This window comes from Pogona vitticeps, chromosome 3 (genome assembly GCF_051106095.1).
Source record: "Pogona vitticeps strain Pit_001003342236 chromosome 3, PviZW2.1, whole genome shotgun sequence".
Taxonomy (NCBI): Eukaryota; Metazoa; Chordata; class Lepidosauria; order Squamata; family Agamidae; genus Pogona; species Pogona vitticeps.
The window spans coordinates 183,496,287-183,513,355 of record NC_135785.1 but is presented as its reverse complement, the minus strand read 5'-3'; the positions used below and the strand labels follow the sequence as shown (position 1 = coordinate 183,513,355).

The following is a 17,069-nucleotide window of genomic DNA, read 5'->3' as shown; positions in this document are numbered from 1 at the left end:
AGGACTGTGAAAGGCACAATAAATAATCCTAGAATCAAAAGCATGCAAAAGGGCACATTTGTACCCAATCCTATTTGGAAACAACTTGGTTACATAAGATTAGCTGCAAAATAAGTGTGGCTTTTCCTACTGAGAACATTTGAATGGTGTAGTGTAGGTTAGATTGTTGGGCTATGTACAGAGATCTGCTCAAAGGCTCATTCAGCCATAAGACTCACTGGGTGGCCTTGGACTAGTTGTACTTTCTCAGCATGACCTACATCATAGGGTTGTTATGAGAATAAAGTAGGAAACAGGAGAGCCATGTACACCACTGTGCACTCCCAGAAAAAAAAGTTATTGCTATCAAATCAGTACAGACGTATGGCAGCTCTAACAGGTCTTTCAAGGTGAGATGTTTAAGGAGTGGTTTTACCAGTCCTCCTCCCCCAGCGAGTTTCTCTGGCTGAGCAGGGATTTCGGCCCTGTCTTGGTTGTGACAGTCACTCTGTCCGCTGCGCCATAGAGGGTTCACTGAAGGGAAGTTAGGATATAGCAAACAACATAAAATGAATAAACTCCACTAGGGATGTGTCAGGAATCCAATTTCAGTCCATTGATCAATAGATTTGTCTCAATACCCACTTCTGAGACTCCTCATGGCAATGAGTTGACTGGAATCCTTTTACTGACAAATGTTTGGGATGCATCTGGAAAAATGTGCACAGAGAAAAATGCTGCCATTTCAAATGTGAGCAAACTACCACTTAATCATACTTTAAACAGTGGGAAAATTTATTTAAGGAATACATGCTATTTTAAAAAGGTAAATATCTGAAAAAATACCAAAAAAGAGAGAGAGAGAGGTAGAGAGAAAAGGGGGGAAAAAACATTTAGTCCTAGCAAAACTTGACATGGAGAAGAAGGGGAAAAGGGAAAGAGTTCACAGATACAGATTTTATACACCTGAGCATCCCTCCTTCTGGCTTATTCATCTCTTCAGACAATAATACCACAATTCTTCACATGTATAAGATCTGAGGTCATACTTGTAGTGCCTACCTGGATAGTGTGGACAGTGCTCATAAAGCCATGTGTGGCATCCATTCTAGGTTATATGTATTATTCATGAGTTATATATTAATGTGATTGTGAGGCGGGGCCAAGGGGGCTGCTGAAGAGGCGGGGCCTGGGAGAAGGAGTTCAGTTAGAGTCAGTCTGAGTCTGGAATCAGAGAGAGAAGGATAGTTTGGGGGGGTTGTAGAGTAATTAGAGTGTAATCTGTGATAATTAATATAGAAGTTTGATGAATCTTGAAGTATGTGCTTATAAATTATTCCAGAAACCATCTGTAATTAATAAGCTTGTTCTGTTGAAACATCAGTACTGGATGGACCTTCGTCTTTTCTAAGTAAAGTAAGTTGATAAAGAGATCAACTGGTAGCAGCGTGTCAAGAGGTGTTTTGGTTTGCCTTTGTGAGCTCTGTGTTTAGTGAGACAAACAAGCCACGATGTCAAATGTCACACCATGCCACCTAATTCAGGAGTGGCAATGATCATGAGTCAGCTGGTTAGCAAACACCAATTAAGAGGGAAGCCTGTATTAGGCCAGGACAACTCTAACCATGGATAAGACATAGTTGGGGAATGGAAGGGGACGAGAACTCCGGCTTCTCTGGTTCATTCCTAGCTTCTTAACTCTTGCTAAGAATTGAAAATGTTACTTCTGGATTGTCAGCTGTAATCTGAGAAATAATTTTTCTGTGCTCTATATGTGAACTTAATTGTATTCAAAAGAAGATATGCAAGTATTGTATATATAGATTCATAAGAACTTAAGAGCTTTTACAAGAGCTGATTTTTCTTTTCTTTCTTTATAATTAGTACCCTGTATAGTTCAGACTTCAGTAGGCCATGTGTTCGTTTTTTAAGTACAATCTGTCATCAAATATATCAGTAAATGTTTAAAGGACAATTTAGTAATTTAAAATAACTGAGTAAGTTCCAAAAGCTATATATATAGCTCAGACATATCATTCAACACTATATCCATGAGAAAAAATAATTCCAAGGGAAATTAAATTTTGCATATCTTTGAAGAAATTATAACGGAAGAAGGAAATTCACAAAAAACCCTCAAAGATTTTGATATGAATTGTATATTGTCTCCCTGGTAATTTTATTGTGGAGCATAAATGCACACAGAGAGGAAGGAACCAACACTGTTTCCCACACATGAGTTGTGTCGTCACAATCCAATTGAAATTTCTTATTCTTAGATTAATTGATTACTTTTGTTGTGGGTCAGACCTCGGCAAAGTGCGGCCTGAGGGCCACATACGGCCTGCAAGCTGCTCCTGTCCGGCCCGCCGGACATCAAAACCATTCATAGCCTTTTGTTTAAAGTTGAGCAGTTGCTTATCTTTAACATACCGCAAAAAACCTCTTTAGTATTTGTGAAGATTAACAAGTTTAAAACAGAAACAATCATAACATCACTGTTTCATTTCATTTTTAAGTAAAGTTGGTTCGGCCCCTGAACACGGTTCTGATTTTTCATGTGGCCCCCCTATAGAAATTAATTGCCCACCCCTGTTGTAAGCAAACTGATTTCCCTGCACATGTGGCCTTCATGTTCTAATCATGATGCTGTAACATGACATGAAACATGATTCAAAGTTTTGTGAGCATGCTCAGGTATCCAGCGAATCTTAGGCAAATATGAGATTACCCCTTACATAGGGTTGCCAGATACACGGGTATTAAAAGGAGGACATTGAAGAACAAAAAGGAGGACAAAGGAGGACATATTGAATGTTTCATTTGAATCATTCCAGATTAAACTCACAATCAATACAATTTTATTACAATAGCTGCCAATGTCTCTTAGTGAACCAACCAAGAAACAGTCATGTTAAAAATTAAAAATAAATTCAATGGAGGCTTTTTTTCAAAATACTGGGGGCGGGCGGGCAGGTGGAGGCGGGGAAAGCCAGGGGGAAGGGGGCTCCTTCCACCTCTCCCCCTCCCATCCAAAATTATAACATAAAATATACAAAAGCCTGACATTTTAAAGGTTTTTATCTTTGCCTGCCTGACGGAGGACATTAGGCTAAAAAGGAGGACATGTCCTCCTTTTGCCTGACATCTGACAACCCTACCCTTACAGCAGTTATGGGCAGCAGTTATGGAAGATCAAATAGCATGTTTCTCCAGTTCAAGGTGTATTGCACCCAGTAGTATAATGGCAAATATTGAAACGTACATACTTATTAGGATAATCCCCATAACTGGCCCCCCTCCACTTCTTCATAATAAAAGTCTGAAAATGTGGGCAGCAGGATTGATCCATATCAACAAATGACATCTAGCTGTTTTGTTTCACCAGGAACATGTCTTTTCTATAGCTAATGATCCTTAATTGTCCATTCAACACCGAACTATCCTCAAGTACTTTGCACTATAAGAGAGATTTCAACAATATATTGTTTGTTAAGAGAAATCCATTTCTCTCCCAACTACTGTGAAGATTGTAGTTAGGTTTCAGAGGAGACATGGAACTCTAAGGGAGACTGCAAAGGATGACATAGTCCCTGTTACTCAGAAAGTCTTGGGGTTCTGTTCTTGCAAGCCCTGGCTTCACTACACCACTGAATGTACCAAAAGACAGCTACCATATTTTTTCATGTATAAGACACCTCTGTGTATAAAACACCCGTTCACTTTTCTTATCCAAAATTAAGAAATCTAAGTGGGGTTTAGCAAGTGTAGGGGAAAACAGATCAAAGTGCTGCAGGATCGCTTTGATCCCTGCTTTCTCCCTTCATGCTAAGCCCCGCAGGGCTTAGCAAAAGGAGGGAGAAAGGGATCTGCAGGATCACTTTGATCCCTGCTTTCCCCTCCACCTGTTTTTGTTCTCTCCTCAGCTTGCTTCCGTGTATAAGACAACACTCAATTTTAGTCTAAAGCTTTTAGACAAAAGTATAGTCTTATACATGGAAAAATACAGTAAATTATTTTGGCACATGAGGCAGAAAAAAAATTCCAGAAGACTCATTCCCTATCCCTGGTAATAAAAATACAGTAATAATACATTTAATAATTAATAATTTAGCATCCTTTTGTGACTCCACAAAATCTGATGTTTCAGTCTGCCAATGGTAGGCTATCCCGGACTGTAGTGATTGGAGAAATCCCAATACTAAACACGAACACAGGGCTGTCCTTGAGAGTGAAAGGAAAAATTTCCTCTCCCAGCTATGCATGGAAGTGCTATAAGGAAGTTAATATTTGTGTGACCAGTATAGCTGGGTATAGAGAGGGGAGACACGCTTCTCTTTGTTGTGGCCAGCCATCAGTGTTCCATGTGTAACCAGCACCGCAATCACCATATTTGCTGAAATCACTCACCATATGTCTCGGCCACACCACTTATGCCAAAGAAATGTCACCAATATCAATACAATAGTGTTTCATGCCTCTGGAAGGTGTTTCTCCTCTTGCCTTCTCCATGAGTAAATAAAACAGTATATTTTGTAATCTTTACCAGGAGCTTATAAGGAAACTACAGAAGCTCAGTATTCAATAGATTTATTTTAGAAAAACTTTTTGAAGAGTGGCAAGATAAACATTTGGACAGAAATATAGCTCCCAGCCATGATTGGATTCTGAGAGTTAATTCAGTGTGTATATGTCACCACAGGTACACTGGTATTAGCACCAGTAGAGTCACAAAGTGTGATACAGGAATTACTGGCTATGATCATCGTAAGCTTGCAAGAAAGGGATGGGCAACCTCCAGAGGTTTGGGGGGCTATATGGAATTACTCTTAAACCTTGGAGGTCTACCCTTGCTGGCCTTGCATCCCCCATCCCCACCCCTTTCTCATTGCTGAGAGACACAACAAGGCTTTTAGTGGGCACAGGGGCAATTTTTCAGGATTTATGTTTTCCCATTAGTTACCTAGTAAAATGTAGTGAATAGTATGGCAGATTAGGACTCAGAAAACCTGGGTTCAAATGCCTGCTTGGCCGTGGAAGTCATGGGGGAGAATGTGTGTAACGGGCAAAACCACACCTTAAATACTGTATATCACTTCAAGAGCCTTACTAGGGTCTTTATAAGGTAGTTCCAACTTGACACCACACAACATAATATTATTTATTTATTTATTTATTTATTTATTTATTTATTTATTTATTTATTTATTTATTTATTTATTTATTTATTTATTTATTTATTTATTTATTTATTTATTTATTTATTTATATGGCTTTTATACCGCCCATCTAGACGAATCTACTCTGAGGGGTTTACAGTAAAAAAAAGGCAATAAAATTAAAATCATCAATAAAGAGACGAAAATGAAACCAAAAACCAGAGGGGAAAAAAATTAAGTCACGGCAGGAGGGAAGGCCTGCCTGAAGACCTTCAGTTTGCTCTTAAAAACACAATAAAATAGCCTTGTCTTCCCATGAGCTGTTTTAGGCCTTTTGTTCAAAACTAGAAGTGATCAAAATCCACAGGTGCACTTTGCCCACCACTGATTTAAGGACTTCTTAAAAGGCCTTTCCTCTTTCACACTTGACAGATTTACTGCAATAGTCACCAAGCATGCAGTGGTATATCCCCAGTGGTATATCCCATGTATCCACATCGTAGTGTACTGGTATAAATCCCGGGTTGGAGCCCCTGCTTGCAGTACCAGGTGCTAGGATTTCAAATTCTCATTCTGAGCCCTGGGACCAAGATCAGTCGGATGATGTGTGGCTGATGGAGTCACGTGCCCTGTTTGGCCTTGGGTAAGCTGTATGTTCCCAGAGCACCACCTAAGGACAGACTAGTAAACTGTTTCTGAATGCTTTAAACATAGAAAATTATAGGAAGACTCACTGTAAGTCAGAATCAACTTGAGAGCACAAAAATATTATTAACACAGGTGGTCTCTCCATACTGTTAGGGCTCTAAATCCAAGACAGGCAGCATCTAGCCTCTGAAGATTTGGGCTGACAAATTTCATCAGCTCCAACCAGCAAAGCGAACCGTAAGGAATTGTAAGATTGTCATCCAAAAAGCAATTACAGTATCAAATGTACCAGACTCAGTGCTTTAAATTTTCAAAAGTACTACTTCATACTCCTGTATGAGGGTTGTGGAATAAACAATAATAGGATTTTTAAAAATGAAACTTTATATATAATAAAGCACATCTATTGTAGAAGAGCTAGACAAATATTTTCACATTATATAAGGCTGTGGCCATAAATGGTATTAATACAGCAGAGCTACATATAAAAACAAAGCTTCAAATGTTTTATATACAAACATGTTTCCTTGGTGGAGACATTTTAGACTTGCTAGTTTTTCTGTCTGCACTGTCATTCAAAACACAATTCCCACATCTGCATGTTTTCTACACCACAATGATATAAAATTCTTTATTAGTACAGCATAATAATACAGTAATACAGTAACAGTCAGAAAGTAAGCTCAGATATCCCACGTCAAGTGGCCTTCAGGACACATACCAGAAAATAGTATCACAGTGTCCATTCCAATTTCTCCAGTTCTACCTTTTCCACGTTCAGCCTCAAAGATGACCTAATAAAACAGTGGGCAAAGAAATAGAATTAAGAAAGATGAATTGTTAACAGGTAAGTACATGCTCATAAGACCAAAACAAACCAAAAAATCCCACTTACATTAACCAAGGTATTGCAGATTGTTGTCGAAATTTTAAAAAAAACAGAGACTTAAATCTATTGAAAAGACTTTGTTGTATCATCGTCGTTTAGTCATTTAGTCATGTCCGACTCTTCGTGCTGTATCATACAATCCCCTTATATCAGAATAATACAAAATACTAACAAGGTATAAGGAGATCTCATTGGCCTAATTTGGTCAAGTTGCAAGTTGTGTTCTTGTGCCCTTGGCCTCCAGTGAAAGTGAACAGAGAACTCTTTTGTGGATTTCAACTTTTTTTTTCATTTCCTCTCTTTTTAATTAGAAGAAGAAGCCATACTGCCACTTAACAGATGGCCATGGGGGTCAGTGATTTTACATACTTTTCAGAGAGAGACTGGGCCACATAGACAACATCATAATGTAGTAACATTCCCACTGCCATTCCCAATCAAAGTTTAAAAGGAAACAGATGTTGCTGCTGTTGAGTACAATGTGTTGCCTTTCTTTAAAGTTGAAAAAAAGAAAAGGAAAGACACCTGCCCACCTTATGAAAGTTTCATGTGCATCCAATACCTCCCTGCTCCACTCATGCGCGTACATATTTGAACGTCTGCCTTTTTCATGGGCTGATTGACCCAACCAGAGACCAAGAAATTATTCAGAGTAAAACACTTAAACCAACTCTGATCTTCACATACAGGATTCAGTTCATAAAACACAAACTGATACATATTCAGGGTAATTAATATTGGCATTCTGCTCATGAATTTGTATACAGCAGTCCAGGATACTGCAGTGCCAATTTGTCCTCTTCCCTTGTTCAAGATAAATTATTCAACTTTATTGGTTGAGTAATGTGCCATTTATTTTTCTATATGTGGTTGAAACCCCTTTTGGAAACTGAAAATTGTGGATGGTGAAGGGTAACTTTAATGCTGTCCTACTCATCTCTCATATACTGATGTCAAAACTCCTTTTGTCTTTTCATTTGACTATTTAGGTGTATTTGCTTGTTCACTCATGTCTCTCCACACCATTCAGCTTGAATTAATTTAATAAGATTTTATTAAAGTAACACTGTCCAAAGGATGTCATTTATTCCTAGGCTTTAAATTCATTCAGCGCAATTCTTCCAACTCTCTGTCACATCTCCCCCCCCCCAAAATTCCCAGTTCTTTTGTTTAAAATCACCACCTATCTGCTCTTTCTACTCTCCAGAATCTCCAAAAATCCAACCAACAGTCCAACCCCTAGTTTCTCCCAGCCAATCAGAACCATTCTTATCAATACATATTCCATGCTTCTCACTCACGTCTCCCATCATGTATTGGCTAAGCCAATGCATTACAAATCTATACATTTACCACTACGGTATAAACAATACATTTCAACATAACTGGGCATTACAAATGCTTCTCCCCATTCTAAGAGCTAGTATGCCCATGGAATTTACTCTCTTAGTGTCTCCCTCTCACCATCGGAGACAGCTGCCCCTCCATCATTTTCTTACCCGCATCTTCACACAGCCTGCTATATTCTTTCTGTTCCTTCTAGATGTATTTCAATGACCCGTTTCTTCATAAGCACAAGAGACAAGGACCCCTAGAATAGCAGACCCCATGAATCTTTCCTGCCCTTCTGACCATCTTGTGGTCCCTAACATCCTGTTGTCACCATATACATTACTACCTGAGTGGTTAAATTATAATGAATTTGATGGAACACTTTTATCCTCAAAACTTTACGACCATAATTGAGCAACCAGTTGGGATGAACGGGGAATTGTTGTATCACATTTGAATATGAAGTTACCTAACTCATATTTCCTGAACCAATACACAAATCATAATACACTTCTACTTCACTATTCACATTTTCCCAAATTTTGTGAAGCAGTTATCTACTTTTTAAAAAAATAGACATTATGACAATAACATATAAAATACATGTTAAAAAGTTTATACGAGAGGGAAATGAGTTTTAAATCCATATATTAGGAAAAATGCTTGAGAGGAGGCATCTCAAGCATTTATTTTCTTTAATCATATACAGAGAGATGAGACACAATAAACCTAAGGCTGCAAAAAAACAACCATGAGTGATGCTGAAATTGACCAATTTGCTCATCTCTGTTACGTCCACCACACAATCTACAAGAACAGCCCTACTGGATGAGACTAAGGCTTAAATCCAGTTGCTAGTCTCAAGTGCAGTAATCAATTGCTGAATGGACAGTCAAACCTTATTAGAATCCCACTGATTCAAAGCGTCTGCTCTAACTGGGACCACCAGTTGATTTGAGACCTAGAGATCTATTTAGGTCTGCATTGGGCTTCTCACAGTGGCAAAGTAGATGTCCCAAGGACATGCACAAGATGGACTGAAAGGCTGCAGTGCTCTTCTGTTTTGTTCTTCAGCAGCCAGTTGTGTTTGGTAAGTATTCAGGGCCATACTGCTTCTGAGCCCAACAGCACCATACAGCTATCATGACTAGTAACCACTAAAGAGAAGTCAGCACAAAACACAGATATTTGTCCTCGTCTTCACAATTTGAGTTTTAGTTTTGAACTTACATTGGTAGTTGCTTCAGCCTCTGTTTGTACTTCAATTTGTCCCATTCTCCACCATTCATCCTCCTCCACACTCTGTTCCCAGGAAGGACTATTAGTCGTGTCACCCAGGATTACTCTTAGTTTCCCCACCCTTTCTCCTGCAAGTCGATAACTAAAAATCAGACAATATATGCTCTTTGGTTCAAGATCAGTGAGTAGAAGTTTCAGTCGACCAACATCATTCTTGTGTCCGACAAAGGATGGAACAGTCATGTAATATCCATCACCTAGAGTTATATATAGGGATTCAGAAAAGGAGAAATTGTATATTACTTTTGTTTTGCCTTAAATGTCATTGCTACATATGACATGACCTGTTTTGATACAAAAATTCCAAATTGACCATGAACCCATGAATGGTCAAGAAAGAGCACTGCATGACTGGTTCTTCTTCCTCCCTTTTGTCAGTTACCCAAAAGAAGGACTACAGGTACCAGATTCCTCCAGAAAGCAAGTTCAACCATGTTGGTTGAAAGGATCTGGGAGTTGTAATGCAAAAGAGTAAAGCTCTAAGCTCTGTATTTACTGTAACATAATTTTTTCAAGTTTGTCAACTCTCCGGTTACATCTGAACATAGGAGGTTAGTTGGGTTGTCAGAAGTGAAGTCATAATTTTCCAATTCAGACTGGACCTTTAAAAAGTTACTTTAAAAAAAACTACCTAAAACTCCCAGTGAGCGTGGTGGCTGAGGAATTCTGGGAAACATAATTCAAGCACTGTTAAAAAATGATAGGAAACTAACAATGGAGATTTTGCATTATAGAAGGCAAAATACAGGAGATGTCAATCCACATTCTTGATCCAATAAACCACATTTATTAGTCTTATATCATTATACTTGACTTGGCCCACTATCTTACATAAAGCCAATTTCCTGGCTAATCACACAAAACGCCTTCTAAGCAGGAGTGAAATAAATCAAAAGGATGGAGAAAAAAAAGTCATGTCTAGGATTATAAGGGATGTGCAGATCTCTCTCTCTCTCTCTTAAACAATCAGATTTCTGTATCATCTATGGAAACAGTAACTATTTAAAAATTAGATATTTCGACAAATTCCAAGAGAAGAGCACTTTCAAACAGTAAAGCTGAATCCCAACAAAAAGGAAAATGCAGATGTGAAATCACATAGAAATATATAGGACAAATTCTTAAAAACCACACATGGCCTTCCATGAACTCAAAGGGGTTTTTCACCCTTCCTTACCATAGCCCTAAATACCCTCTGAAAAATTATTCAAGAAAATGGGTGGTCACTCTGCAGTAGGACTTAACATGGTCCAAAGAACTGAATAACATAAAGCCAGCACTTCCCATCCCAGTCTCTGTGAACATCAGGGGTTCATCTCCCTACTCTTTCATAGTTACACAAAGCCATCCATCTTTACAATTTGGCCACAGTGACATTACCATTCACATGATCTGCAGGATTCCAGTCAAAGTCATCATCGGTATCTTGCTGCCAGCCACAAGATCCTCGCCCAAAGCTGCAGTCCACTAAGGTAAGGTCCAGAAGGAGGAAGGGTCATAAAAAAAGAAATACAAGTGGTGTATTACATGCAAAGTAGGAAGGACAAACGTTTGAGTTGAAATGCTACAGCTATGTCATGAAAGCTTAGCCCTGACTAAGTTAAAATCATAATGTTAAGCAGCTATAGCTTTACTACTATTGGAGAAACAAACAAAGCTAAAGTAACTAGTTATTTGTGTTAGTTACTTTCAACTCCCTGTGACACATTGGTTAAACTGTAGTACTACAGTCAAGCTTCTGCTAACGACCTGAGTCCAATCCTGATGGATTCAAGTAGCCTGACTCAGCCTTCCAACCTTTTGAGGTCGGTAAAATGAGGAGAGGGGTACAAAGTGTTGCAAACCTCCCAGAGAGCGCTTTAGCACTACTGGGCGGTATATAAGTTAAAGCACATACACACACAACTCCACTACTATTTAACTGGCTTAGCTATAATCTGTCAAATACAAGAAATGTTTTTAATTATTTTAAAATTAAACATTCAGTTAATTAAAGTTGCAGGGGAAAGTTACAACTAGTAGACCAATGTCTTACTTTAATAATTGCCTACCTTCTAGCTCTGCTTTTTGGTCTGAAATTTTCCTTTGTACTGGGAAAGGAGCAAAGGCAGCAGCTTCTTTAGCTGTTTTAAAAAAGAACACTTTAATTTCCACCCTTGCAGAAACACATAAACAAGTAAATGTGTGTAATTTTGCATACCTCACAGCCAATGGTAGTGACACACAAACTTACCATTTGTGACAACAGGAACTGCATTAGTTTGTATGACAACATTTAGAAAAAAAAATAAAAGCACTTGTCCAAAATTGACATAGAGCTAATTTATCTGCATTAATATTTTGTGGAAATGCAGCAAACGTGCAGGAGTCGTATGTGTAAATGCAGGATTGGAACATGTGACAATTCTTCAGGCAAAGATCAGACATTTGTGCACTAATGTATGAGATAAAGATTACTGCACATACTTTGTAGGATAAGAAAAATAAGTAAAAATACTATATTATAAACCAATATTCAAAAGGCAACACCATAATAACTCAAAACGCATCCCGGGTCCCATAGCCTTATATTGTATTGGCCCAAGAGATGGTTCTAAATATGGAAGTCCATGCAAAGGGAGACTAAATTAGACCTCTTTTTGTTGTCCACCCACTGGCAAAAAAGATCAGGTAGCCTTGTGGCAGCTGAACAGGCTGCTTAGGAAGAGCATTATAATGGAGAATGCATTCCTTTTTTACTTTTTGTAAAATTACGTGCTTTCACATTGTTTTAAAATGTTTAATTCAGTAGTTGCTTAAAACTAATACACTGAACTAAGTTTTTATAGTATAACATGCTTTTAGCCGTATCTGTTTTATTAACCATTTTACAAGCTGCCTTGAGAGGAAGGTGGGAGGTAAATAAATACAGTGGTGCCCCACTTAACGATTACCCCGCTCCACAACGAAATCGCTTCACGACGATGTTTTTGCAATCGTTTTTGCAATCGCAAAACGATGTTTAAATAGGAAAAATGCTTGACGATGATCGGTTTTCTGCTCCAGGAAACGATTTTTCGCTTAACGATGATCAGAAAACAGCTGATTGTCAGTTTCAAAATGGCTCCCTGCTGTGTTAAGGACAGGCACCAGAAAATGGCCGCCCTATTGAGGATCTTCACTGGACGGTGATGTATTTCGGCCATTAGAACACATTGACCGATTTTTAATGCATTCTAATGGGTTTTTTTACTTTCGCTTAATGACGATTTCATTGTACAGCGATTTTGCTGGAACGGATTATCATCGTCAAGCAAGGCACCACTGTAAATGCCTATTTGAGTTCAAGTGTAAACTTTGAATTTTTTGTGCTCAAACAGCAAAATTATCCCAATCTGGATCAGTCTGGGTTGTGCTGAACAACCTCACTTGGAGGTGCAAAATGTCATTTGGGGCCATCCTTGCAGGCACATGCTAGAGTAGGGTGTTTTCAGGGCAGAAAACCACACAAAACCTCAGGCAACCTTATTTGACCCCTCCTCCTTTTAAAGAGAAAGAAAAAAGAATGAAAAATAACAGAGAACACACACACCTGTCCCCTCCTGTCTTCATGTGGTTACTAGGAAAAGAAGTGAACTAGCCCATCCCCAGACTGGACCAAACCACAGACCAAATCTCGGCCTACGTGCAGCTTCACTTTAAGCATAGTAAGTCACAGTTAGTGTAGGTCTATTTAAATTGATGGAACCTATGGAGGGGTTGACCCACCAAATTCTGTTGAGTCGATGGGCCTGCTCCAATGTACAGTGATTTACTACATTAAGCAACAGGCATTTTACTGATATTTCACAAATGCCTTCATCTCTTATCCTTATTTCTATTTATTTTTAAAGCAGAATGAAAGAAAGGGAAGGGACTCTCATCTCATTTGTACTGAAGTGCTAATTGAAGTGAATTTAGTTTGGTCACATTCTTTAGGATGGGTGGGGTACTTTACCCTGATTGATGGCTTAAAGGATAATGTAAACCTTTATGATGTATTCCACTGAAAATTATCTGGGGCATAAATCTCAGGCAATTGATAAAGTAAATGAAATGTGCTATTATGGTGCTTTTCACGTTCAAGACAGTAGTGAGATTGAGTTGTTATTGTTGTTTTGACTTTTATATTGCCCCATAGTGCTAGAGCACTTTCTGGGCAGTTTACAACATAATTATTCAAACAACACTTTGCCTTCCAGCAAGCACCAAACTCAGAAAGGATGGAAAGTAACCTTGGTACAGCTACCTGAATCTGTCACGATCAAACGCAGGTCAGGAACAGAAGTTCGCCTGCAGTACAGTACTGCAGTTTAACCACTGTGCCAAGGAGGAGGTATTTTAATTTTCCTCCAATTCCACTACTGGAACATTTTTGAAAGTTGTGGCCAATTAATAGTTCGCTCTGCCTTCCGCACTATCCCTTTCACCCTTTTGTATGCTCCTGGCTATGTGCTACATGGAAGGAATGCTGCAGTAAACCAATATGCTTGATTGTCACTCTGAAAAGAGCTAACTGACTTTCTCAGCTATGCCCTTCATATGTAGTTGTACACACATGTATTCTAGTACAGAAAGTAAGTGTTCCACCCAACCCCACATGTGAGCACATCCAGCAGCTATGGCAGACCTGATCAAGGTAGATATAGATGGAAATGGGAGATGCATGGCAGCTGCAAGGAACTGTGTGTTTTAAAACCCTGTTCTCTTGACTCTCTGTGTGTGCATATTTTTTATTTCTTATTTATTTACTTCTTTGTTACCTTTATACCTTGGTGCCTGGTTCCGATAAAATCTTGCCAAGTCAGTTATGGTAGTCAAACTGCTATTCCTGCAGACTACTCTGTGGGCTATTACCTTCATGTGTATGGATGTAACAATCTGCTTCAAGTTTGGTTCAGATCCATAAAACTAATCTAGGGACCACTTCAGCTATTAGATATATGTACCAATGATAATTTGGTAGATAAGGATGTAACAGACAGGGCTCTCTGGAGACCAGATGTGAAACCACTGACAGATGTTACTAAAATATACAATCACACAAGGTCTGTAATCCCCCTGCACCCATCAGTAAAGATACACAGATATAAAAAGCCAGAAGAGGCCCTCAAGGCAGTTAAAGATGCTTAATGGAATGCAAGAAAGATGATCCAGGAAATAGTATACATAATGTATGAACAGAAACATGTCTTTGCTAGTACCAGTGCAAGAGTCAAGTTGTTGAGCCTGTGGTTTAAATCGCTTAGATTTCTGTTTCTTGAATTGGAACCAACTACATAAAGAAGAAAGAAAGAAAAGGGACATGGTGGTGCTGCGGGCTAAACCGCAGAAGCCTTTGTGTGCTGCAGGGTCAGAAGACCAGCAGTCGTAAGATTGAATCCAGGCGACGGAGTGAGCTCCCATCACTTTGTCCCAGTTCCTCGCCAACCTAGCAGTTCGAAAGCATGTAAATGCGAGTAGATAAATAGGTACCAACTCAGTGGGAAGGTAAACAGCGTTCCGAATCTAAGACGCGCTGGCCACGTGACAATGGAAACTGTCCTTGGACAAACACTGGCTCCAAAGCTCGGAAACGGGGATGAGCACCACCCCCTAGAGTCGAATACGACTGACTAAAATGTCAAGGGGAACCTTTACCTTTACCTTACATAAAGAAGATGCACATTTCTGACTCTAAAATGGATCGCTATTCAACATGACATACTGAAGGTGTGTGTGTGTGTGTGTGTGTGTGTGTGTAAGGGGGGGGCAGGCAGGCAGAGAGAGTGCACTGAAGACACCAACAATCAAAATGATTTATTTATTTGGTTATACACTGCTTTAACATAAGTGGGAAAGGATCTATAGGTACTATTTTATATCAAAATTTGTTTTTGCCAGAGCTTCTGAATTATTATAAAAGAATCTTGATTGAGCATAAATGAATGCTGCAACCCTACATATATACCAAAGCCTGGGGTTCTTCCAGCCATTAGGTTCTTAGTACTACTAATGAAAATACACCGTGTAGTTGTCCTTTGATGAAAGAAAGGGTGGGAAAATTAAAACAAAATAGGCTGAAAATGATAATAAGACAAATTATATGATGAAACTTTTGCCTGGAAGCACCCTGGTTTGATTTAGCAAGATGTACCCTGGGGCTTGCATGCTTTTTATTTCTCCCATCCTTTATATATCGGGGTTCAGCATCTGAACCAGGAAGATCATGGCTTGCTCAAGATTCTTTAGTCTTCAGAGCAGGAATACCAACTGTGACCACACTTCGGTTTGTGATCCTGGCTTGCAAGTAAAATTATAGTTTAAGAAAACCACAGTAAGTTGGGTTAAAATGAAATGCAGACTATGGCTTGCTGAGAATCCAGATGTTAGTTCATAAATTGAAGCACATGAGGGGAGTGACAGTAAGGAGAAACCACATAGACCTGTACATAGAATAGAAAAGCCTGCTTTGAGGTTATGTCTGAATTTCACATCACAGTTTTTCCAATACCTATTAAATGAAATTTTAAAAGTAATGCAATATTTTAGCTAAAATATTTTTGAGAAACTATAATCCAGAGAGTTACAGAGCTATTATGTTCCAACAATGTGTGTGTGTGTGTTGTCAAGTCAGAACCGAATGATAGTAGACTATAAAGTAAACTATCTGTCTAGATGGGTGGGGTATGAATCTAATAAAATAAAAAAATAAAAATAGTGACCCTAACAGGGCTTTCAGGGTAAGTGATATATTTAAAGTGTGGTTTCACTAGTTCTACTCCTCTGGTCAGTTTCTATGGCTGGGATTAGAACCCTGTTCTGCAGAATCCTAGTCCATCACTCTGTTCACTGCACCACCCTGTTCTAACAATAGCCAGGGGTTTTTTCCCCCCATTTTTTCTTTTTCAGGAACAGCCTTGTTCTCTTGCCCCTGCAACATTTTGTAATAATAATAATAATAATAATAATAATAATAATAATAATAATAATAATAATAATAATAATAATAATAATAATAATAATAATAATAATAGTAGTAGTAGTAGTAATAGTAATAGTAATAGTAATAGTAATAGTAATAGTAATAGTAATAGTAATAGTAATAGTAATAATGTGCCATCAACTTAATTCTGACTTATGGTGACCCTTTTCAGGGTTTTCCAGGAAGCGAACACTTAGAAGCGGTTTACCATTCCTTCTTCTGGGAGCACGCTGGGACAGTGCAGCTTGCCCAAGGCCACACAGGCTGGCTCTACTCCCAAGAGGTACCATAGGAAATTGAACTCCCCAGCAAAATACCTAAACCACTAAGCTATCTAGCTATTAACAAGCTACTTTTGAAACAGATTCTGACAAAGCAGCTTAGGCAGGGAGCATTCATATAAGAATGTCCAAAAATAAAGATTGCTAATTTTGAGTTCTGGTTTGTGCCTTAAGTAGCTTTTTGGAGATTGGGTTCTGTAACTTTTAAGGGCTAATGTCTCTGTTGCTTGCTTCTAGGATATATTTGAGGACAAAAGTCAAATATGAACGTTATCGATATAGCAAAGTTCTGACCATCTTTGTGTCAGGGAACCTCATTATTTTTACAGATCAACAGTGGTGGCTATTTGTTTTGTATTCCTTCTGTTTGATTTCTACATGTTCTTGGCATCAGCTAGAGAATCATAGATTAATGCAGTTGGAAGGGGCCTGTAAAGTAAAAACCCATTTGGTGAAACATCTGAGAAATTATGGAATGGGGATGACAAACTCAACACAGA

General features: G+C 38.6%; 1 protein-coding gene across 1 annotated transcript in view; it reads right to left on the bottom strand.

Moving 5' to 3' along the window:
- Positions 1-6,133: 6,133 nt before the first annotated feature.
- Positions 6,134-17,069, bottom strand: part of EGFL6 (EGF like domain multiple 6) — a 49,487-nt gene continuing 38,551 nt past the window's right edge. The window contains exons 9-12 of the mRNA XM_020786758.3: positions 11,358-11,429; positions 10,687-10,773; positions 9,238-9,503; positions 6,134-6,580 (exon numbers count right to left, since the gene is read on the bottom strand). Of these exons, the coding sequence (XP_020642417.3) occupies positions 6,470-6,580; positions 9,238-9,503; positions 10,687-10,773; positions 11,358-11,429 (536 nt within the window). The 3' untranslated portion in view covers positions 6,134-6,469. The remainder of the gene's footprint in view (positions 6,581-9,237; positions 9,504-10,686; positions 10,774-11,357; positions 11,430-17,069) is intronic.